Here is a 26,526-nt window from a genome sequence, read left to right as displayed (position 1 = left end):
GGAACAAGATCGCCGAGAGGATTACCGTGATAGCTTCAGGTCCTAATATTGAACAGCTACACGGAATTCCTTAGATATTTCTTCAGTTGCTTATGATATCTTACATGATAGCTTTCTATTACTAACTGTTCTGGCTGTAGTGTTTGACGATTTGCAATACCAATGAATTGTGCATGCAATTTTTTAGAGCAAATACTGAACGGTGATATATTACATTAGGATTGCCATCATCATGCACTTAAAATCGTACTGCAGAGTGTGTCCTTAAAGAAATTCTTGCCTTTCTTAGTTCCAGAGCAGATATTCGATTATTTAAGCGCTTCAAAATTTTGTGGAAAAATCTCCATCATTCAGAACTTATGACATTTCAATCAAGTACATTCTAAAAAACGAAGTTGATGACATATTATTTATTGTTCGTAAAAAGCGGAATTGAGAAAGATTACAGATAATTCTCATAACTTGTCATAATATTTGCTGGTGAATTTCCTCCTACAGGGATATGTTTTCGGCAATCTGGAGCTTATCCCTGAGCCACATGGGTGGCAAAAGGAATTTTTGTTCGAAAATTTTTATATTTAGCAAACAATTTAAAATGACCTTACATGAAAGGAAAGCAAAGCCCTTTAATGCTGTTCTACAAAGCTGTTTTACAATTAAATGCTGTATGAAGATATGGTTTTTCGCAGCAACACAATCGAGGCTACTTTGAATAATATAATATGTCTGAAAAACTAGCAGCGTACAAAATGACGACAAACATGCAGCAGAAGCAGTGATTGGAAAATTTATAAATCACTTATGGTTTTAGGGGATAAACTAGCAACTTTATCCGTATTGGATGAAGGAATTAACTTTGAAGATAGGAAAACACTAGTCCAAAAAATGCTTGTGATATGGAAAAAGTGTCTGATGACTGTTTAACAAATTTCGGATAATTGTAGATGATTTGGAATACTTTCTTGGTAAAGATCTTCCTCTTCATAGAATCAATTACGAGTCAATAAAACTGTTTGATAAGTTACAAATACTAGAAGATTTTTTTCTATTTGATCCTGATTCACGGCAAAATGAAGAAAACTCTTTAAAGGGAAGAAAGATCGTTAAAATATTGAAAATTGTGAATGATACAACTGAAAGAGGAGCACAATTAATCAAAGAATTTTGCAACTAATTTACGGAATATGAGTAACAAAACCATTTATTTTACAGGCCGTTTAAGACTATCGGAAAAAAATACACACTATCGAGATACGTTGAGAAAGGCGTACGATTAAGGAAAGTTTTTAAAGTCTTATTTCATTCTTATTCAACGTTAAAATCTTTAGATGATATAAATTAATTATAAGAATTAATTTTAGTGATACCTCACTGTAAAAACATTTTGCAAACCTAGGAGAAACGATGTACTTAGTCTGAAGTAAAATTTCGAAGATTTTTGGGAAAATTATCAAAAGTGTTAAAGTTCAACGGCCTAGGGACACGTGTTATTATTGACCGATCGAGTTCAAATTTTGCACACGTTACTTTTTATTATAGTGTCACAAAACTGGGGGGCGTCACTTGTTGAATTCCGAAAAAAAATTTCCCCCATATAAATAAGGACCACCCTAATATATATATATATATATATATATATATATATATATATATATATATATATATATATATATATATATATATATATATATATATTACGATGGTCCTTATATGAGGTCAAAAAATAAAATTGTAAATTTTCAACGGGCCATGACCTCGTTTTTATCTAATATATAAAAAAAATTACTGTAATTTTTTGAAATTTTTAAAGCAAATTTCATGGGTCGCTACTGCACCTACAACTTTTGAATTTCAGGAAAATTTTTCGAAATTTTGCATCTTTTGTAAGATGTTTGTTGTATTCTTCCTTTTGTGCAACTTAACGTTCCGATGCATTATACTTGCAACTTTTAAGGAACTAACAATTTCTTTACTTTTCTTTCGTTTTTCTATTCTGTCAGATCTTTTTGTAGAAATTCTAAGGATATACTCAAGGTTATAAAAAACTGCATTGTGTTGCTCGATGCAAAATCATTCAAACTATTTTTAAGAACTGCATCTGGATCTATTCGTGCTCTCTTTAAGGGCTTATCATCTCCTTTTCCTTTGAAAGCGTCCTCCGTCTTTCTTGAGGAACACAATCATCAAAAAAACGCAACAGCGACGAGCTATTCGGATAAGTACCACAAATAGCGAACAAAAATGTTTAATCCAAACTTTGAAACCTTATAATAAATTCTTTCATACTTTTTTGGGCTTTTTAAAACTTGCAAATCAGTTTTTGGGGGAAAAACAAGCAGTGGCTGCTTGAAACCAACTCTTTGGATAGCGTTTTACTACAAACGATCATGTGTCGCAAATGCCAGCTTTTTCTTGTTCGGAAAGATGTGTAAATAAGTGTTAAATTTGATGTGTTCCTGTTCCCGATTGGATATATATATATATATATATATATATATATATATATATATATAACCAAATATATATATATATTTAAAAAACACGGCATCTCAATTTCAATTTTCCTTTCCTTTTTATAACGGTTAAGTTTCATAAAAATCCAATAAAGTTCAGATTCGTTACTAGTGGAACATACTCCTACAATAATCAAGCAGGTTACATTTTTTTCGAAAAACTTGAAAATATCTTGGCCAAAATTGCAGAAAAAAAAAGTTTTATAATTCTGAATAACCAGAAAGTTCTGGATTTCATAAACAGTGGTAAATACCATATTCATAGTATTAATACTTTTGACTTTGAAAATCTTTTCACTAACATTTCCCACAAACTCATAATCTATGTTTCAAATAGAATTTTCGACAGATATGAAAAACACATCAATTTAGAAAAACACTCTTGGATTAACTTCGTTAAATTTTGCATTTTCGAGAATTACTTATACAATGGTTCCAATTTCTACAGACAGATCAATGGAATACCGATGGGCACATCTTTTTCTAGTGCATTTGCAAACCTATTTTTGCATTTTTATGAATCTATTTTTTTAATAAACAACAATATAGAAGCATTTAAATATATTGATGACATTATTATTTTTAATAACAATGATTTTCACAATTTACACAAAGAAATTTACCCAAATGAACTACTAATGAAACAAACAAATAAGGATGAATCAGTTAATTTCCTTGATCTCAATATTTAACTGAATAATAAAGTTCCCAGTATAGCTTTGTATGATAAACGTCAGGATTTTGATTTTAAAGTGTATTCTTTAATTCATTTTCACAGTTTATTCTTTAATTCATTTTCACAGTTGTGTCAGTAGAAAAGTGTTCAAAAATATAATCATTTCACAAATTATTAGATAAAAAAAAAATATGCAATTATAAAACAAATCTGAAAACAGCGATTCGAATTTTAAATGCTACCCTAACTGAAAACCAATATCCGGAGCATCTTACGAAGCATTTCATTTGCAAGCTTGTGGAGGATTAGCGGTAGATCAATTTTTCTGTTCCTTGAATTTGATTGTTTTACGTTCTTTCTTTTGATTTTGTGTTCAGATATGAATTTTATTTCACTTGTAGTTTAAAGATTGTTCTATTTTCTTTAGATAAAACTTGTATTTTCGTTTATAAAAGGTTCAATGTTCTTATTTCTTGTCATGCTGATATTCCGGACTTTCAGTACCCCTATTGGTAGTTTTGTGAGATGTCGGGGTCTAGTGATGCTTTTTTAGGCAATTTCGCCAGCAGCACTCACGAAACGTCTCATGGTTTTTCCCTGCCCTTGGGGAGTACCCCCTGATCAGGGGCGTAGCTAAGGGGGGGGTTTTGGGGACAAAACCCCCCCCCCCCGAAATGTTTGTCCAAAAAAAAAGGAGAGAGAGAGAAAGAAAGAAAAGAGAAGAGAAGAGAAAAAAAAGAGAAGAGAAAAGAAAAAAAATCAATTTTTCTTCTGAATAACAGTGGTCAAAAATTCACTTCGCTCTCCCCCCCCCCCCCATTGCCATTGAAAATCAGCTCAATGAGTGACCCTCAAGCGTAAAGATGCCTCCCTCCTCACTGTGCTGCAACATTTTTTTGATAATTGAGTGAAATTTCACACTTCTCTTTAGAAATGAGATTGATTTGTTAAATCTACGAATATGTAGCCTTTTTTTGTCATAGATTCTGAAAATTGTTAAGTCAGTTTAATTTTATGAGCGGCGCAGTGGGAATATTACATACAGTTGAATCTGTATGTTTCGAATTTCATAGGAAGGAAAAAAATCGAGATAAAGAGGTTTTAAGATACGGGGGTTTAAGAAACTTTATAGCAATTTGGAATATGATGGTGAAAATTTGAAATCGATACTATAGAGAACATGGGCCCTTGATCAAAATTCCTCTGTATTAGTTTTGTTAGGTCTTTGTTCTATTATTACATTATTATGTGCTTTATAGCCAGTTTAAAGAAACTTTGAGCATATCTTTTTGAAGAAAACGTCTTTTATTGCTTTTTGGTGCCTGATTTTTTTCTTTTTCCTGTTTTTTGATTAATTATTTATCCTCTTGAGGTTAGCAATTGCTGCAAATCTAACCTGGCCAATATTCTAGGATTTTCCTTTTTTCTTTACTTGAAAAAATCTTAAACTTCCCTCCTATCATCTTGGTTTTCTTTAAGGAATCATAATTTTAAGAAAGACAGCGATCACAGAACAGTACTAAACCAGATAACAGAGCAAAATGGCTTTTAACTTGAATGACCTTTAACCATGAACTTGAAATACTCATCCATAATGCAACTAATACTCAACACACATACATATATATATATATATACATATATATATATATATATATATATATATATATATATATATATATCTATATATATATATATATATATATATATATATATATATATATATATATATATATATACATATCAAAAATAAAAGAAGTAACCCCCCCCCCCCGAAAGTCGGGTTTAGCTACGCCTCTGCCCCTGATGAGGCCCCAGGGTATTTTGGGATCTTTTTTTTAGTTCTTTTAAAAGAATTTTTTCTTTCTTGTTCAATCCTTGTATTGCTATCAAACATATATGTATATTTATGTATATATATATATATATATATATATATATATATATATATATAATATATATATATATATATATATATATATATATGCTTTTTCCTGGGTTTAATTCTTTCGAAAGCTATCCTACAAAACTAATGAGAGCTTTCTTTCTGAAAATTTAGTATGCAGCAGACAAGACATTTCACCTTCTCCTTCGTTTAGTTCTGGACGAAATTTCTTGTTAAACATATGAAATCTTTATAAATTTGCTCCATATATAAGAAAAATATCATGGGGATTTTAATAAAATTCGGGAAAAGTTATGATTTATTGTTATTTTTTTAACATAACGCTTATGAAGCTCTCTGTCTTCATATACAAATATTGTGTTGCTTGCGAATAGACAAATTCTTTTCTGAACAAATTATTTTGATTTTTGTTCTACGGATCCGATGACTCAATTGTCGCTTCAATCTTTTCCTTTGACGCTATTTTAATGTCAATCCCAACCAAAAATCTATACTTCAATTTCCCCCCATCGCGAAGTTGTGTCACTTCTTTTGACGGATCACCATTGGTTTAAGAAGAACCGCAAAAGAAAATCTCTGTATTTACCGAGTTGAAAGCTCTTTGTTTTATATGTGGTCATAAAGCGGAAAAAAATGTAATAATTTTATGCGCAAATATCTGTCAAAAATTATATCAACAACAGTTTACATTATATCAACAGATGTTGCTAACCCTTTTTGAATTTGTACGTATGTACTGTTTGACAATAGATTGTATGGAAAGGCGAACATCCGGTTTACTGGCGGAAATGGAAGCATCTATTTTTTTTGGGGGATGTCATATTTTTCAGATGTATGTCAGCCTCTAAAGTAAGCAGTCTTATTCAAATTAGCGGAACAGGCGCATCTAATTATTATTTTCCCCCTCATTCAGACAGATTCGTCTTAACTGGACGTTTGCCAATTCCGTGCAAACCGTGGATAAACTGTACATAACTAAAGAGTTAATCAAAGAGGCTTTCCATATATAAGCGGAACATGCGCATCTAATTTTTATTTTCCCCCTCACTCAAACAGACTCGTCTTAACTGGAGGTTTGCCAATTCCGTAAAAGCAGTGGTTAAACTGTGCGTAACTAAAGAGTTAATCAAAGAGGCTTTCCATAAACGATGTCATATATTGAAACATATTTAACTCCTTCCTTCCTGTGTTACGTCGCGTCACACTTTACCTAACCCTTTTTTCTTTCCATCTCTATATAGTATAAAATGAAGTCTCCAAAAAGCGTCTGTGTGTTTGAACTCGCGAAACTCGAGAACTACCCGGCCGATTGCGCTGAAATTTTAACAGTTTGTTCCTTTAAGTCCTGAGAAGGTTTGCAGACCAGTTCGAAAACAATTCGATGAATAATTCTTTTTTTATTCCAATTTAGGCCCAATTTTCACATAAATTTCCGAATATGGGGGTGAAAAATTACTTGCATATATTAATATTACATATCGTTCGAAAGGGTAGAATTTTCCGCGTTCTACGCTATTTGTTTCAATGCTCTAACTTTATTACAGCGGGAGTTTTTTACATTTTTAGCTCGATTTTTTTAAGCTTAGCTGAAATTTAGGTACTACTTTGTTCATTAAATAAATCAATAAAAAGTGAAGGAATTGTCCCACAGCTTTCTTTTTGACGTCATTGGAAAAAGCGACCTTTTTTACTCCAGAATTAACTCGACCTATGGTCGAAAAAATAAGCTTTTATCTCGAAAGGGAAAAAAGTTACCGAAAAAACGGAGGAGGTTCTCAATTCGACACGTATATATTTTTTTTTTAATGTATGACCACGCATAACTTTTTACAGAACAGTCTGATTTTGATAATTCTTTTTTTATTGGAAAGGGTATACCCCGAAAGTGGTCCCATAAAAATTTTGAAAAAAAATTCCTACCCTAAGGGTGGGAAAAGGGGGTTGATTTGTTGTTCACTCACAGATTTTTAATGTATGACCACACATAACTTTTTACAAAATAGTCCGATTTTGATAATTCTTTTTTTATTGGAAAGGTTATACCCTGAAGTTGGTCTCATTTAAATTTGGAGAAAAAATTCCTACCCTAAGGGTGGGAAAAGGGGGAGATTTGTTGTTCACTCACAGATTTTTTTATATATGACCACACATAACTTTTTACAGAATAGTCCGATTTAGAATATTCTTTTTTTTATTGGAAAGGGTATAGCCTGAAGTTGTTCCTATATAAATTTGAGGGAAAAAATCCTACCCTAAGGGTGGGGAAAGGGGGGCAATCAGTAGTTCACTCTAAGATTTTTTGATGCTGAATTGGGTATAACAAAAAAAAAAAAAAAAAAAAACCTCACGATGAATGAGATGCAGACTTGTATGTCTCTCGTGTGTACTGTCTTGAGCAGGTAAACGACAGTACCTGCAGAAATGAGTTTTCGAGATATTTGAAGAATTGTGCGCTGGATTCAGTACTATCAACTGGGAAATGTTGGAATTATATTTTTTTTAGCGGAAACGAAATAAGTTAGTTTGTACAACAAAGCTAACGTACAAACAATGATGACAAAATGCAAAAAAAAAAAAAAAAAGATAAAATTGCAGTTATAGTCCTTTACCTGCACACGGCAGTGTAGACCTCTCAATCTCTGGTACTTGTGATTAGGGTTAGTTTTCAGTGCCAGTCATCAAACATTTTTTATATTCAGGATTTGTATGAAAAAATAGGGCGAAGTTTAGTGATGGTGACATACTATTTTTAACCGACGAAAAAACGGAGGAGGTTCTCAAGTCGACACGTATATATATATATATATTTTTTAATGTATGACCACACATAACTTTTTACAGAATAGTCCGATTTTGAATATTCTTTTTTTATTAGAAAGGGTATAGCCTGAAGTAATTCCCATATAAATTTGAGGGAAAAATTCCTACCCTAAGGGGGGGAGAGGGGGTGATTAGTTACTCACTCCAAGGTTTTTTGATTCTGAGTTGGGTATTACAAAAAAAAAAAAAAAAAAAGCTCACAATGAATGAGCTTCAGACCTGTATTTCTCTCGTGTGTACTGCCGTGGGCAGGTAAGCGGCAGTATCTGCAGAAATGAGTTTTCGAGATATTTGAACAAATGTGTGTTGGATTCAGTAGTACTAACAATAAGAAAATGTTGGAGTTATATATTTTTTTCAGCGGAAACCAAATAAGTTAATTTGTTCAACAAAGCTAACGTACAATAGATGACAAAATGCAAAAAAAAAAAAAAAAAAGAAATGAAAAAAAAAATGCAGTTACTGCCTTTGACCTGCCCACGGCAGTGTAGACCTCTCAATCTCTGGTATTTGTAATTAGGATTAGTTTTTTAACCGACGAAAAAACGGAGGAGGTTCTCAAGTCGACCCGTATATATAAGTTCTTTTTTTCATGTATGACCAGGCATTACTTTACACAGGTTCGTCTGATTTTGATAGTTCTTTTTTCATTGGAAAGAATTTTCCCAGAAGTTGTTCCCATATAAATTTGGAAAAAATTTTCCTATCCTAAAGGATGGAAAACAGGGGTGAGTTATTGTTCACTCACAGGGTTTTTACTTTTTTTCGTGTAAGACGACGCATAACTTTAACAGAATAGTCTGCTTTCGATAGTTGTTTTTTTATTGGAAAGAGTATACCTAGAATTTGGTCCCATGGAAATTTGATTGTAGCTTCTCATTCTCGACAGTCTTTCCTCGCGCTGACCTAAACTCTCCTGTGAACGTGTTAATGTAATTCTCTTTCTATTTGCTTCCAACCTTTTTTCTTTCTCATTAATAGATTCTTCTAAACATCTTTTCCTCATCCGAGCAGCATTTTTTGTAGGCCTACCCATGTTAGTATATAAAGCCTGCTTTTTTAAAATTATTTATGTAACACAACAGATAATTGTTAAAATACGATTATATATATATATATATATATATATATATATATATATATATATATATATATATATATATATATATATATATATATATATATATATATATATATATATATATATATATATATATATATATATATATATATATATATATATATATATATATATATGTTAATAGCTAAAGTAAGGTAGGTACCTATTTTAAAAGTAATCAAAAATATAAGCATACAGATTATAGCCACATTAGTAGCTTATAGCCACAAAAAATTATAAAATAAAAACTTTTTAACAAAAAAATTGAACCGCCGAAAAAACTGAAAAGCAAAAAATAATAAACCATTTTAATTAAGCCTTAATAACTAAGTTCTTAAACTGATGTAAGTATACCTAAGTATATATTTTTGTAATAATTTAGAGTTTTTAATTAACCTTAATAACTCAGTTCTTAAATTAATGTAAGTATACCTAAGTAGTTTTGAGTCGGAGCCAAACATTAAATAAACAAAGATCCCTAAATTGCCTACATTTAAAGAAATAACCAAATAAAATTAGCAATGTAATGTGAAATGTCCGGCGATAAACATAAATGTTTCAAAAAATGCTCCCTCCACACGCCATCATTAAATCATGAATACTAGTAGATCGTATACAACAAAAAGTACCTCTCGTTGGAGCTTTGAAACCTTTGGGACCTCGCACGAGAGAGGCAAACAACCAGTGAGAAAAATCTTCAGGATCATGTATGCAATTAACGGCTACAGTTGTTATGCCATACTTACGCTGAATAATACTATGACCCACAAAACCATTTATTTGAGCTTTTAACAAGATGAGAAATCCTTCTTCAGTATGATGAACAATGATATAAACATTTTGACTGTTGTATATGAGGCAAAAGCTCAGTAGCAGCCAAATACTCGACACGTGCTTCTTCGAGACCACTCGACGACGTTCGGGTTTAACTTCGTGAACGCTCGGCATTTTCCGGCGAAGGGGCGTGTCGCCATACGCCACCGCTGCGCCTCACGCTTTACAAAAATAATTAATTTGCTTGTTTGGCACCGACTCAAAACTACTTAGGTATACTTACATTAATTTAAGAACTGAGTTATTAAGGTTAATTAAAAACTCTAAATTATTACAAAAATATATACTTAGGTATACTTACATCAGTTTAAGAACTTAGTTATTAAGGCTTAATTAAAATGGTTTATTATTTTTTGCTTTTCAGTTTTTTCGGCGGTTCAATTTTTTTGTTAAAAAGTTTTTATTAAATCAAGTTTCAGAAATCTCGATTCCTTTCAAATTGTGAACCATTTTCTTTCGCATTTTAATTCCTTAAATTATTTTATTTTGTGTTTCCATGGTTACGCATTTTAAATCCATTTTTCTGGATGTAATTTCTTAAAAGTATTTTAATATTTGCCGTCATTGTTTGGAAGGGAAATCATGATTTTTTTTTTAATTTATTTTTTCGCCTGATTGTTGAATATACGTCACTTGACACAATTTTTATTTTCAAGTAGGACCGGGCAAAGCCGGGCAACGCAGCTAGTGTCTTATATAAAGCTATATTATCTAAGCACATTGGATTAGAAATATTTATATTTCAGCCAAAATGTATGATGTCACGATTTTTGTTCAACCCCCCTTCACCTTGTCACAATCTGTCCGAATTTCATGAACTCTCTTCCCTTGTCAAAGCATGATGTCATTTGTATACGACCCCAAATTTCGTTTTCATAATCTTTGGTTGATTTTTAATTCAAAAAGCAGCACCACTTTGTTTCAATAATAACTACGATGAATTACTACAGGAAAATGATTTTGCAAGTGACTGCGTAATAATGCACAGATTAGATCACTCGATGTCAAAGGTTCAGAATTATTCATTCTTGTGTGAAAAGAATCGTTTACGAACTTTTTTCACGAATGTTATGAGTGTGACTTTATAAGGTCGCATGCGAGGCTGAGAAAACTATTTGCTGTAGTTAATTTATTCAAGGATCAACGAGATGTTCTAAAATTGAATGCGCAAAATAAGAGGGACAATTTTACCTACTAAGACAAAAAATATTCAGGGTCAAGTGGAGTAAAATGAATGAGTGGGCTGAATGAATCTCATAAGAAAAAAAAATATGCAACAGTTGATATACTTATTACTACATAGTAAAGGAAGTATTGTATTCGCGAAAAAATTTCCCCTCAAATTTCGGCTTAAACTCATGTGATATAATTTGGAGAACATTACTGACTGACCACGGATTGTATGGAAAGACAAACATACGTTTTACAGCTGGAAATGGACGAATCTATTATTTTTTAGCGATGCCAGCTTTTGCAGAAGCAGAGTCTCATTCAAATAAGCGGAATACCGGCATCAAATTTTTACTTTTCCTCCTCATTCATATAAATTCGTCTTATCTGGACGTTTGAAAATTCCATACAATCCATGGTCGGACAGTATGTAATATATTGCCAAGTTTTGTTGCCAACTTGAAGATATATCACCAAGTTGGCGACAAATTTGGCAAAACAAAATTATTTTTCGAATTTTGTATCCATTTGGTACTATTTGCAACATTGAGAGAGTTATCCGTTGAATCACGTTAAAGTTGACGATATTGGGAAACGTAATCTCTGTAAAACGCTTTTTTTTTTGCATCGGTTAAAGAAATTGTGGAACTTGCGACCAATTTTAAATTATCGATCACTTTGAATCATGAGCAGTATTTAAAAAAAAAAATTGCATGAAATTTTAACATTTCTGATTTACTTTTGATTCTACCAATGAAGCTATGAAGCTCAATTTTCTGCACCACATCTCTCCTCCAAAACTCCACGGTGTTTTCCAATTGATATTATAGACTTTTAAAATTTATTTTATTCCCAAAATCTTTTCTTTATTTATTTCAAACTATTGGTTGAAACGATCATTAATATAAACTTTAAAGAGGCGATGATTAAACAGTTTTTTTAGCCTAATTTCCCAGTAAAAGTCAGAGAAGGAAGAAAAAAGCATGAAAGAAGGCTTAATGCATCCTAAAAATATCGCGAAAAACAAAAAAAAGTCAAAGATAAATAAGATAATTAAATAAATATTGAAAAAATAAAAATTGGAAAATAGGGTATTGAGATGGGGAAAAATGTCTGTCGATCTGTCCCCTCCCCCCCCCCCTAATAACTTTTGAATAAATAGTCCGATTCGAACAAACTTTTTTTTTTGTTCGAAAGATCTCGGTGAGGACACCTCATTCCCATATTTCACTTTTTGATTTGAACTATTTTTTGTTCAATTTTAACCAGTTGAAAAAAACTTAACATTAGCTCCTACGGGGAAATTCAAGGCAATTCCGAACTGTGAGGCGAATTCGCTTCAAAAACTTTGTAGGAAAAAGCTTTTAATGAAAAACTTGTATATAAAATATCTTTTTTGATTTGAAAAATTTTCCGTTCAATTTTGAACAGTTCAAATCCCTTAACATTAGCGCCTACGGGGAAACTGAAAGTCAATGTAGATTCCGTACTTGAAGGCGGATTTACTTCAAACAAATTTTGTTGGAAATAGCTCTTGACGACAAACTCCAGACTCCGACTCCGAGAATTTAGGGGCACCTGACTCCGACTGCGACTCCTGTGCCCGACAATTTACCCGAATACGAGGTAAAATACCGTGTAAGAGGCTCCCAGTTCAATTTTGGGCTACAGCGTTGATGTTACTAATTAGTTGTGTCATTGTGTCAATTATGTCCTATTAATTTGAAATCCACTTCAAGCTGTTGATGAATAACCCCGTGGTCGGCTTGCTTAGCTAAATATAAGTGCATAAAACTTGGATGTTCGGTCTTTAGATAACAAGCTACCTAGGAAACCACGCGAATAATGTAGATATAAAACAGGTTTATATAGGTAACAATCGAGAGAGCATATTGAGACTTTTTTTAAGAAGAAACTATTTGCCCTTGTGCTCCATTATCGAGACAAACGGTTTTAAAGTTTGAAGACATGTTAAGGAAATGGATAAATTTAAAGAAAATTGAAGCTACCAAATTTCACCGTCTGCATGTGACATCTGCAAAACGTGTGAAAGATATCTTCCATTACTCATCGAAACTAATAAAATTTAGCAACATTTCAAAAAATGTTGGAGTAAATATAGCACCTCGAGCCTACTAACTTTTTCATGCCTTTTCCCCCTTATATATATATATATATATATATATATATATATAGTTTTATGTGTATATGTATGTATTTGTATATGTGTGTGTGTGTATGTATATATATATATATATATATATATATGTGTGTGTGTGTGTGTATGTATGTATATGTATATATATGTGTATGTGTGTGTATGTATGTGTATATGTATGTATATATATATGTATGTATGTATGTATAGGTATGTGCGTATGTACGTTATGTATATGTATTTCAAGAGTTTTCCCTCCAGTTTCTCTCCCTCCCCCTCAACCACCATGGTACCCTTCACCGGTTAAGCTAGAAATGGGGGGTACGAAGGTATCATTGGTTTAAAATAAAAAATAAAATAAAATAAGACCTCATGTTTAGAGGACAGAGATACATTACAAATAATTTATGCGTCCAGAAACATGTTTTACTACGTTATTTTAATTGCTACTTATTGAACTCTTTTTTACTTCCTTTCACACAGTAAAGTGAGTACTGTATTCGCGAAAAAAATTTCACTCATCTCGGCCTAAATTTCCATTTTGCACACCCTCGAATGCATGTTTAGTTGTTTTTTTTTTGTTCCGACCGCATGTGCATATATACCTAAGAACGTATGGATGCTCGAAACATCCATTCATACGTATGTACGTATCTTGCATAACTCAAAAACGGTATGCCTTAGAAAGTGGGAATTTAGTATGTAGACTCCTAGTGGGGTCTAGTTGTACACCTTTCCTTTTAGTTACATTCGGATGTTCCAAAAGGGGCCTTTTAGAACTTTTTGAAGGAAATCAGCGTAATTTCAGTGAAAAACTCAAGTCATGTTATAATTTGGCGAACACTAGTCAATATATCGCCCTGCTTTCGGTCGGCAATGGCGATATATCGCTAAGTTGGCAACAAAATTTGGTGAAAGAAATTATTTTTTGAATCTGGTTTCAATTTAGCGCTATTGGCGATATTTAGAGAGTGAACCACTGAATCAATTTTAAATTGCCGTTATTGTGAAAAATAATCTCTCTAAAACACTTTTTTTCTTCGGCTCGCGACAAAGTAGGGGGGGGGGGGGGATTTTAAGTGTTTCCTTTCTTACTCTACTAAGGTACTATTATTATTAAATTGGCGTAAAATGAAGTCATGTGAGGCACACCCATCAGCTCGTTTTGATTACTACACTTATCCTCTTGTTTCCTAGTAAGTACCATTAGCTTACTTCACTTGTGAAACAGAAATAGATCCTCTTGTAACATACCCAACGATTTTCTTTTGTTTTCTCTTCAATAACTGAAACATAGAAAACAAAAACTACCACTAGCGTTAGTATATATTTCATTATGAAGTGATTGATTAAGAATTTTCTTTTGATTCTTATTCTGATCATGGGAAAAGTAGTTAAATCATAGTTTAAGTAGTAGTTAAGTTATAGTATCCTTTTAGTTAAGTCTTTTTTACGGTTAAAACGCCATTTTCCATCATTGCGCCTTAACTAAAAAGATAATACATAATTTACAGTCAGATGTTCTAAAACACTGATAAACATAAAAAAAAAAAAAAAACCTACAAGAACTAAGCATTCTTAAATGTACATAATTGAACCGAATATACCTGGTGAAACTTCTGAAATAAAAAATAAAATTTTACTTTAAATTAGACTAAATGCTGCTACATAAAAGTTAAAATTAGATTTAAATGTTTTCTTAAATGTGTGTGTTATTGGTCTTTGGTAGCAACAGCGCTTCAATTTCCCTCATATTATTTCAAAATTTTGAAAATCGGTTATTTTTCTAAGTGGTCAACACACATGATGCTTAAGAATTAAAAACTGTTGCGTTGAATTTATAATAGGTGCTTGCATAAAGTAAGGAGGTGGGCCTAGTAGCAACAAAAGTTTTTCTTCCCATTTGCTACACGAATAAACAGCAAAGGACAAATTTTCTTACTCATATTAATTCAAGTAACAAAATGTTTCTGAAAAACTTAAACTGAAAGATTCGTTAAAAAAATAGTCATATATCTTGAAATGATACAGCAGATTGTTTTGACGGATTTGTTAGGGATTAAGATCTATTTGATTGGCTTTACGATTTATTTCAACTGTTTTCACTTTCTTCTATAACTAATATATAGAAGAAAGTATTGGATTCGTGCGAGTTTTCGAATTTCGACGGATTCGAACATTTTGAAGTGTGCTAAGTCAGTTCGGCCATTTTTGAAAAATGTCTATTTGTCTGTGTGTGTGTGTATGTGTGTGACCTGTTTTTTGTGACCGCTCTACAGCGAAAACTACCACATGAAATCAAACGAAATTCGATACACATATTTGCCCCTATGTGAACTTATGCCCATAGGTTTTTGGCGCAAATTCCTCCAAGGGGGGTTGCAATGGGAACTTTCTTGAGTTATGCGTGCCTGCTATTTCCCAGAAACTAACTGACGGAATCAAACAAAATTTGGTCTATATGTTGCCCTTAAGAGGTACAGGTGCTGATTCAATTTTGGTGTCAATAGCTTAAATGATGTGTGAGCTATTGAACGTTTTTTGTCGTCGCTTGTGACTGCTATATCTCAAGAAATAATAAACGGAATCAAACAAAAATTTAACTTTTAGTAGCCCTTAAAAGGTACAAGAGCTGATTTCATTTCCACGTCAATAGCTGAAAAGGGGGTGGTACAATCGAATGTTCTCTTGTTTTCATTGCGAACGCTGTATCTCAAGAAATAATGCTTCGTTCTAGATGAAGTTTGGAACTAATGTGAACCTATATGTAAATAGGCGTTGATTCAATTTCGGCACCAATTGCTCCAAGGGGGGCGGATTTTTTTTTTGTTCGAATAAAAATTTGTTTCATTATTGCAACAATATGAAAGATACATCGTAATAGACTGTCTGCGTATTTCGCGTAATTTTAATTGTTGGGAAATGATCGGAAATATTATCTCACTGATTTAAAATATTTAACTGTTGCCATCTATGTTTGTTAACAAATAAAATATTCGTAATTTATTCAAGCAAAGCTTTTAAAAAAACTTTCAATTTTCGCTCATTGCTTTGGTTTTTCGATAATTCAGAAATTCGTAACTCCAGAGCTCGAATACGTACCTTGCGGAGATTAACAATACTAAAAAAAAGGTAAAACATTCCATTCCACGTGTTTTCTTTGGGGTAAATTTCAGGCTTCAGACAGTTTGTGATGTAATTTAATTTCAGAAGAATAGAAAAGAAAGCTTCCCACAAACACGATGAAAAATTACTCTCATTCATTAAGCGTTAAAGCAAGTTATAAGTTAGGGCATTTATTTGTTTTACCTTTTTCATCCGCCTTTAGACAGTGGCTGCAGCGCCCCCAATAGTTTATTGGAGTTGCGAATGGGACGGTCGTCAAGTTTTTATGTGCGTAATTTTGTTTTTGGCTGGGAATATTGCTTTCTCGTCAAGCATGGGGACAGATCAGAGGCTGTGATTGGTGGGTTTTGTATAAATGAATAAAAAATAAACTCAGTGATGCAACGGCCCATGGAGGCAAAGGCCTACTGTGCCTATCTCAGTTGTCGTGACAGAGGGCTCTGGGGGTGCAAAACAGACGTTGGGGGTTGCGTAGTCAGCCGAACGCAGAACCCCCGGATGTTTAGCTGTCAAGAACGCTTGGTACTCATTTTATCAGCCCACTGAAAGGATGAAACGGTAAGAAGACCATGCCCAACCCAAGAATCGTACTTCAAGCTTCTACTAAGCCACTGGGCTTTACGAACTATTAAGTACTTAAAAAATAACTACCAAATAAAAAAGAACGAAACAACTCTTTCTTGCACACTGTTAAAAATTCAGGAAAATTTTCTGGTAATTGTTACTGTAAAATGGCGGACTTACAGCATCGCTGATTTTTACTGTAATTTATACCGGAGAAATAAGCGATCCCAGCTCCAATTGGTTGCTGTGGTCTACCGAGGAAACCGTAAAGTTTTACAGTAACATTTGATTTTTACGGTAATAGTTACTGGCAACATGGATGCCAGTAACAATTACCGTAAATTTTCCGGAAAATTTTCAACAGTGCAGTCAACAAATTGTTAACACAACACAAATCTCAAACGTGCAAAAAATAACCTCAGGCATAGCTTGAGGCAAAGTTCATGAAAGATATAAAGTAGCTCTGTGAGTGTATAATAACTAGGTAACTGATATAGTTTACAACATCGATTCTCAACCGGTGCCTCGGCGGACCGCCAACGGTCTGCAGAAAATTCTTACCGGTTTTTATGAATTTTGTGATTAATTTTTATAACTTTCTATGATTTAGCTTTCATGACTTTCTTTACGCAAATATTTATTTACATATGTGTAACTGTTGCAGTAATTACTTGTCCTTGCATTTGAAGATTTTGTTTTTGGGTCTGTTGTTTAATACTAAGATGAGCTTTGTCCTTTGATTATATATTCATTTGTTTGAGTGAAAAAAACCTTACTGGTTCAAGTAAAAAAAAATGTCGTAAATATTTAAGGGTACGTGGGTCAAAAAGAAAAGAAAAAAAATAAAATAAATAAATACAAAAAAAAATATAAATAAAAAAATAAAATAATAACAATAATAATAGTTGTTTAAAAAAAATCGCCGGTCCGAGAATTTGTTTCAAAATTCTTTTCTCGTCCGCGGTTTTAAACAGGTTGAGAAACGCGGTTTAGAATAAATTCTTTTTGTTTAACAACTGAAATGGAAAATACCCATTGCAAATAAACTTTTCATTACTCTATCCAACTTTAAATAGATTTTGGCCTGTAAAAGCTTCTTATCTGTGGTCTTTAAGTGGCTGAAGAATATTCTACATCAAGCTCAACTTTTGAAGTCTTGTGATTGAAACACTTTTCCAACTTCTCCCCTTCAAATAACTAGTTGAGCAATCACGATTGCTTATTGCTTTCATTTGACTGTTTTTGGCGTCCTATCATTTTATTTTCCCACCGCCAACCTCCGCACCATCACCGTCGACCGGCTCCTCACGATGCTGCTCCTAAAGCCGTTTCCAGGTTGCATCCATGTCCTACATACACGCGCATACACACACAACTACACACACGCACGCACGCACGCACGCACACACACACACACACACAAACACATACACAAACACACAACTACCCACACATTCATGCCTGCACACAGACACAAAGATATATGCCTACACATACATACACATACCCCCCCCCCACACACATTCATACACACAACTACCCACACACATATGCCAGCACACAGACACAAACACACATGCCTACACACACATACACATACCCCTACACACAAACACATATAACCACACACAAGCACACATGCCTACATGCACACACTCGTGATGCGAAAAACATAATTTGAATTCAAGATGTCAAAATTCAAATTAATTCCCTCCCCTCCCCCATTGGTGAAATACTTAGATTTTTAAGAACTAACTCTCTCCTATCTCCCCCGTACTGTCCAGAGAGATACAGACATCAATGGATACAGAATGTTTGGAGACAGCTATTCCACCCTGTTTCATACCAATATGAGATATTGATTGAAAAGTACACTATCAAATTCATCGTTATTCATTTCTTTCCAGATGTACTCAAGGCAGCTGGACGAATCCGCCTGGTGCGGCTTTCCGTTCAACGACCCCAAAAAGGAATGGGAGATGCTGATGCTGTGTTCCACGATCCTGTTCTTCGTGGTGCCCATGGTTGTGATAACGGGGATCTACGTGCGCATCTCCCTCGTCCTCTACCGAGCAAGAAACCTGTACGAGGACGACGCCGGGGTTCCCAGAAACGAAGCCTATAGGAGGCGCATTCGTTCACGGAGGACTGTCATTCGCATGCTGAGTAAGTTTCGTTTGAATTTCGACAGGCAATTTCCTATTAAAGTTTTTAATGTTAAGTATTAGCACTCTATTTGCAAAGAAATACACTAAAACCTCAATAAGTAGTCGACCGTTCAAGTGGTCACTCCTCTTAAGTCGTCGTTTACTCCGGTTAATTAGTCACTCAAAACTTGTTTTCTAAAATTCTCTTTTCTTATCGGATCTTAGAAAATAGCGTTAGACTTAGTTGAAATACAGTCAAACCTTGATTTCTCGAACCACCTTATCTCAAAACCCTTGATGTCTCGAAATAAAAATTTTCCCCAGCATTTTCTATAAAAACCCCTATGTATTTTCCATAGTTATCTCGGAATTTATTTTTCAAAACCTTTGATATGTCAAAATTTTTGCACAGAAGCAATTTTCAATTGTCGTTTTGCTTTGGCAATTTTTGTAGTAAATCCAGTTCCAGAGACAATTACTTTTAACTTTTTTCATCCCTTTTCTTGGACATTTTGTGAATAGGGGATTGGGGCAAGATGACAGGGTAGTGTTGGTATGAAGGAGGTGCTGTGTTTTCCCCGAGTTTAGAATCTTTGTGCATTTCTCTCGAACATGTTGTCCAGTTTGAGGAAAGGGGTTCGATTTTTCGTCCGTCAGTTTTCAATTGAAAACGGAAAATGCGTTCCTCATTTTCATCATTCAGCTTTTTTAACTCCTACAAAATGGCTGTTGAGAAGTTTTTGAATGTGAGATTACTGGTTAAAGATAAAATAAGAATTTTTAAATTTTTAGGTGAAGAAACCAAGTTCAAATTGTTGTTCATTTCAAAATATCATCCAGTGCACTTTCGACAGTTAAAAAATTTCAAATCTAGTAAAATATTGAAAACTACTTTACTGATTGTAATTCGAAGTAATCCCATAGTACATATATAAATGCATATAGCGTACGTTTGTGTAAATGTGAGAGTTACTACTGTATTTTTTTTAAAACCTTGATAACTCGAAAACTCGATATCTCGAAAAATTTTCCCGTCCCGAGAGATTCGAGATATCAAGGTTGTACTGTACTGTGTGATAGTCATTTTTTCTTGAAATCTCGCTTCTCACTTCTGGTCATTCAACCATACTTTTTGCTGCGACTCTGTCTAGTACCAATCATATGAATCAAACTCCATCCAGCAAGATAGACAAAATTTAATACCTGGAGAACGTTTGTCAGTATTTAACATTCGTTAAAGGTACAGCAGAGGCGGTATTTAAAGCTTGAAGACAGATTTATTTTCAGTAAGCAACAACTTCATCTGTCAACACAGTTGGAGTAAAGTAAGACAAACAACGTTAGAAAAAGCACAAATTTGCCAATTACAGCAGACACGTGTTTCGGCGTTACAGGGAACGCCTTTTTGAGCTTTTGTCGGATGTCTTTTCATCCATAAGCTCATTATTTTTTGCATTGAAAAAGGCGTTCCCTGTAACGCCGAAACACGTGTCTGCTGTAATTGGCAAATTTGTGCTTTTTCTAACGTTGTTTGTCTTGCTTTACTATTCAGCACAAAGGTATTTATTTATCTTACTGTTGCAGTGTTTTAATGAACAGTAAGTACATTAAAATGAGTTATGATTAAGTAATGTATAAGTAAAAGAAAATAAAACTAGGTAACTATAATAACTGTTTTTTCCTTCTTTTTAAAGTTTCCACTAATTTATAGACATGGATTATACAAGCTTTAGGTTTTTCTCACTGAATTCTACAGCTATTCATGAAAGTAATTGTTTGAAGTTTTCTTTTCCTTCCTTATTTCCCACTCCACATAAGTAGTCACTTCGCATAAGTGGTCAAAATTTTTTGGTCCCTCGAGTGACGACTCACCGAGGTTTTACTGTAATTTGTTTCAATTTTTACATGATTAATTTTTGCTGTAGAAACTTCCAAATGAGTAACAGAAGTTAGAATTCATCAAAAATGAAACATACTAAAAATAAATAAAAGTAGTTGTAATGTATTTTGCTACAGTGCTATTTCGCTTCAAATAGAGCTCATGTGCCTCCATCTAGCGCAGAAAACTGGGCCTCAAGATTCTCGTTAAATGGCATACCACCGATATTGGTGCGACGAGAAAGAATGGATGCTATTCCAGGGGATTGCACTAGGTATGTAAAGAAAATGCTAAGGCAACTATCTTAAAGCATAAATTAACTTTATTTGGATTCTACATACGAAAGGGCTTCCAAATTGCCCTTGCTATTCGAACTGCCACGAGACGACCACCATCAACAAAAATCAAGATATCGAATGCCACGAATCCACGATACATTAACAAAAAGACAGCTAACTAAATTGAACCGATAGGTGGGAAATTTGCATATCGAAAAGCGCCCTCTTGCGCACAGGTATACTTGACGATTTTTATGGAGATTTTCCACAGCTCCCCACCATGAACTCTAAGAGTTTATCAATAGAACCTAGAAAAAAAAACTATAACAAAGGCAAATACATAAGGAAATTCTTCTCCTCAGTAAACAATAACTAATGCAATAACTATAGGTTGCTAAATTATAAAGATTAATGTACCATAAACTGTATGGTTACAAACTTATATTACCGCAGAACCATTAGAAAATAGAAGTTGTAATATCTTTACCTAATACCAACAATCTCAATTTCACAGCATATGTACCTCATCATGAAAAGCAATACAAATGAATAGAATTGTGTTATTGCATTGTAAAAGAGTTTACTATAATATTTACAATAAATATTCTATAATATAATTCTTCTGTATAAATATTCTATAATATAATTCTTCTACATAATTCTTCAAACATTTCAAATATTTTTGTGCAGTAGTTTATAATTGTACCTAATTTTTGTTTAATTTCCGGTATAGTTCTGAAAAGAAATCTATAAACACAGGCACACTTCTAATTAAGCAGTAAGCTATCGCCCGCTATGGCTAAGGCAGAACGCCTAACATTAAGACGCTCCTAATTGCTCGCCAATTATGCAAATTAAAAAAGAAATATAGACGGTGTCATTTGATATGAGTTAAAGACTTCTTTTAATTTTTAAAGCTATTATATTGATGAGGGACCGTATAGAAATTGAATTGAATATCAGCGTTGAAATTCTTATTAGAAATGATTTATTATATGTTTCTATGTAGTACCGATGCACATGCTGTCCTTTTCACATCAAATAAAGTTATGTGCATTCAAAATGAAGGCAACAGGTAGATTTTTCTCACTTGAAAGTTAATATTGTAACGGATCCGGTGCGACTTCCAACTTTCTTGAAAGGACGACACAGTTCTTGATTAAAAATACAGGAAATTTATTTACACTATATGTACAGGGAAGATCGTCAACAACTGCTAAATTAATCATCAGCAATTAAGCAAATATCACACAACACCGTAAACTCAACAGTTACACACGTATTTACTCCTAAATACGAAAAACAACACAGCGAAATGCCTCGCAATAAACAGAACTAATACACTCTCAGTACAAATTGTCAATCGAAACTGAACTCTTTATCATGCATAACGCTTTTTATACACATCGAAAGAGAACTCTCAAATATTCCACAAGATTCCAAATGCTTCTCGAAAATAGTAGAACGTTATTTTATTTCTCCTTTTTATTCATTCACGAATCTTATCAATGAAAAATAGGGGGACTAAATACTTCAACCGAATTTATAGGGGCTGTATATTCATTACGGGAAACTATTTACAGGTTACGTTACTACAATAATTACTATTTACAGAATTTGTAACAATATTGAATATGAGGATTCAGCACAAGCTAATTGCAAGTACAGCTTAAATAACTCCTTCGAACCACCCCGCATTAAACCTTTTTCAAACTTTAAGCCTTGTCTTGGTATGGCGTGAGCACTCCGTGGCATCTTAGTTTCTGAGGCAGTTCTAGTGCGAATGTCTTACTGATGTTCTTTATGCTCACTTCACTGGTTTATAGCAAGACAGCATCAATTGTTGTGGACTATGCTACACTGGTGACCAGGCGGAGAGGAGTTTTGGATCCCCTCTCTAACTTATCTGTTTGACTTTGAGGAACTGTGTAACATATATACAGTACCGAGATTTAGCTGTGAATACTAACGAGTAAGTTAATATCATCACTGTTATAACCAGAGGTTCCAGACGAGTGAATATATTCCCCCTAAGGTGAAAGCATGGTGACCAAGGGTGCCATACTGGCCAGGAAGTAAAGCAGAGGTGCGAAAGTAGCAGACAGTCGTAGACAGGGGTGCCAAAACAGCAAGCAATCGCTAAATGGCTTGCTGGCGCATGCGCTTCCGGCATACATTCACCATTCAACCACTTCAATAGATTGCACTACGCGTGGCTTCTACGTCTTTCACATTGAATGAAGTACACTATTGGATTAAATCTCAACTTTTGTAGGATAATTCTTTAAAATAACAAGTAAGTACAGCTTTTGATCACTTTGTAGCTTTTAGGGCTTTCAAACATAGTTAAAAGTACGTTTAATGCTTTTCAGTTACCGTTAGTCCGTTACGATACCGTAGTACCATTAGTTGTTTATTTTCAGGTTACTGTTACTATCGTTAAAATTCCATCATTCACACAAAACGCTACTAAATGTATCTATCATTATTTTCTTGAGTACTCGATAAGCAACATTTAATCACCGAAATAGTAACCGCAATGATATTTTCAATAACCAACAAGTGAGAACCTAAATAAAAATGATTCTTGTGCTTCGTGTAGCGAGTGCAAAAAATAAAAAAGAAATCTCTCTCCGTCTATCTTTTTCTTTTGCTTTTTCGTTCAAGTGTTTGAATCATTTCCTGTTAGCGGTTATTCGATAGTGTTAGGAGTTTCTTTAAATTTTTAACTGTCGAAAAATTTTATGCGCATTTTATTTTATTGTTATTTTGATTGAAATGTTGAACGTTTGAGAAACGATTTTGTTTTATCGTAACTTGAATATCCCAGAATATTTTTGGCTGTTCATGTAAATAATTCATAAGTACATCTACACTTTACTTTCGGTGCGGTTATTTCTCACAAATGATCATTAACTTAACTATGATTATTCAAATAATTACTCGTCTTTAACTTTAAATATATTTGTGACAACTCTTTGATACCAAATAAAGTCTGTAGATATTTATTGTTTTATTCATCTTTAATATTACTTTGTAAAAAAAAAAAAAAAACCTCATCAGTACGCAGAATTTTTTTACAAGTTTTTTACCGCCCCGAGAGTTATTATAATTATTATTATTTATTTTATTTATTTTTAAGAAAAGGATAAAAATTTCACAGGTCCGAAATGTTTTTCATTTGTTTTTACCGACCCGTGGGTCAAAAGAGGTTGAGAAACACTGATGTAGAGAACGATCAGATGAATTAAAGCAATGAGCACTTCTTAACTATGTTGAAAACTCTGAAATATGGTCAAATGCTGTAATTACAAGTTTTAATCATTTCCAGTACTGAATTCATGCAATGTGAAAAGTGTGCAAAACGTAGACTATCATGAATCAAAACAAAACTATTAAAAAAAGAAAAATACACAACTGTATTCAAAAACGCACACAATACGGGGGAGGGGGGGAGGATCTACAGTAAGGGGTGCCATTTCTCTCTCCGAAGGTTCATTCTTTTCACCCCGGCTGCCTATTTCTTGAAAGGTGCCTGTTTTTCACCCTAGTTAGAGGTGAAATTCCGGCTCCGTATTGGGTGCCGCTGGTGAACAAGCGTTTCACCCCTGAAAGGTGCCGAATGCAACCTGTAGTTTTAACAGTGATTCATACAGAGCTGAAAAGGTTACAATTTATAAATTATATATTATGAGATAATCAAGATTGAAGTTAACCGACACTAGTTGAATATGGAGGTAAACGAGCTGATGTGTGTATCACATGACTTCTTTTTACACCAATTTAATGTTATTTCCCTATTAGTGCAATTTTAATGTGATTCTCTCTCTAACTCTCTAAATATCACCAACAATGGCCATATTAAAACCAGAATGAAAAAAAAATAAAATAAAATATCGCCAAATTTGTCACCAAAATGGCGACAAAACTTGGCGACCGAAAGAATAGCGATATATATCACCAAGTGTCCGCCAAATTATAACACCACTTGAGTTTGCATCGAAATTAACAATGAATTCCCCCCAAAAGGGTGCAAAAAACCCCTTTAGAAACACTCAAATGCAATCAAGAAAGGATGTGCACAACTAGACCCCACCAGGAGTCTACGTACTAAATTTAAACTTTCTAGGACATACCGTTCTTGATTTATGCGACATACATACACACATACACACATACGCATAAAAGCATCTACATACGTACATACAGACGTCACGAGAAAACTCGTTGTAATTGACTCGAGAAACTTCAAAATGGATATTTCGGAGGTACATATGTACGTGTGGTCGGGTCGAAAAAAAAACAACTCAACATTCATTTGGGGGTGAGAAAATGGAAATTAAGGCCGATTTTTAAGTGAAAATTTTTTCGCGAATACAATGCTTCCTTTTTGTGAAAGGAAGTAAAAAGGCAATAATTTTGTTTGTAATAAACTAACTTTATAATTTGAAAAAATCAAGTACAGTAATTAAGGTGGCAACTTCATTTTAAATCAGAAACTTTGGACTTGATTCACTTTACCTCTGAGCGTTTCATATTAATATTTTTATTTTCTTACTTTTAAAACTTGTGTGCACGCTGCATATGCTACTGTACGTTTTCAACGTTTTACCCAGTTATTCATTTTTTTTTTTTGACAGTCGCTGTAGTCTTCGCCTTCTTCGCCTGTTGGGCACCCTACCATTCACAAAGACTGCTCTTCCTGTACGTCTCACTGTACGGAAAATGGACTGAACCCTTGAGGAAAGTCAACGAGACTCTCTTTTCTGTAGCAGGTATTATTAGTTACTTCTTGGTTTTGGTTTTTCTCAGAGCCTGAAGTTCCATCTTTGTTGTCTCAGAGATAGTAAGTAAACCTCTGAATAAGCCGGACCGGAACTATAAAATGTTCATAGAGAGTTTTCGAACTTTGTCATGTCGTTCCTTTTGAACTTTTTCCTGAAATGGCTTTAGCCTTACCAGGGAAAGACACGACTTCAGTAATGGGGTTGTTTCCTTCAGTCAAAAGTAGTACTTTTAGTCACTGAAATTGATAAAATAAGCAGAAAAAATAAAATGGACCCATAAAGTTCTTTCATTTTCCCAACAGTTATTTTTTAACTAATATTTTGAAATGTCCGATTTTTCAAACAAGTCGTGGTCTAGATGACGTCACAAATGATGCTTTTTGGCGCATCTTTGTACCGCGTTTCCACGTTATGATAATCAAACAGCGAATTTAAATTGCGCTCTACGCTTGCCATCAACCATGTTGTTGCCAATACACGTGAGTAAAGATGCGAATTAAGTATTTTGCTCTGTGAATGGCAACGCAGAATGTCAATTCATCATTTGT

The 26,526-nt window shown here is 33.6% G+C and overlaps 1 protein-coding gene across 1 annotated transcript in view; it reads left to right on the top strand.

Moving 5' to 3' along the window:
• The window catches only part of LOC129234276 (neuromedin-U receptor 2-like), a 213,614-nt gene that overhangs the window by 105,614 nt on the left and 81,474 nt on the right, over nt 1-26,526 (top strand). The window contains exons 3-5 of the mRNA XM_054868272.1: nt 863-876; nt 18,810-19,053; nt 25,832-25,966. Coding sequence (XP_054724247.1) covers nt 863-876; nt 18,810-19,053; nt 25,832-25,966 — 393 coding nt within the window. The remainder of the gene's footprint in view (nt 1-862; nt 877-18,809; nt 19,054-25,831; nt 25,967-26,526) is intronic.

The sequence above is a fragment of the Uloborus diversus genome, chromosome 1 (genome assembly GCF_026930045.1).
Source record: "Uloborus diversus isolate 005 chromosome 1, Udiv.v.3.1, whole genome shotgun sequence".
NCBI lineage: Eukaryota > Metazoa > Arthropoda > Arachnida > Araneae > Uloboridae > Uloborus > Uloborus diversus.
Note: the sequence above shows the minus strand (reverse complement) of the source record. Positions and strands in the feature narration are given on the sequence as shown.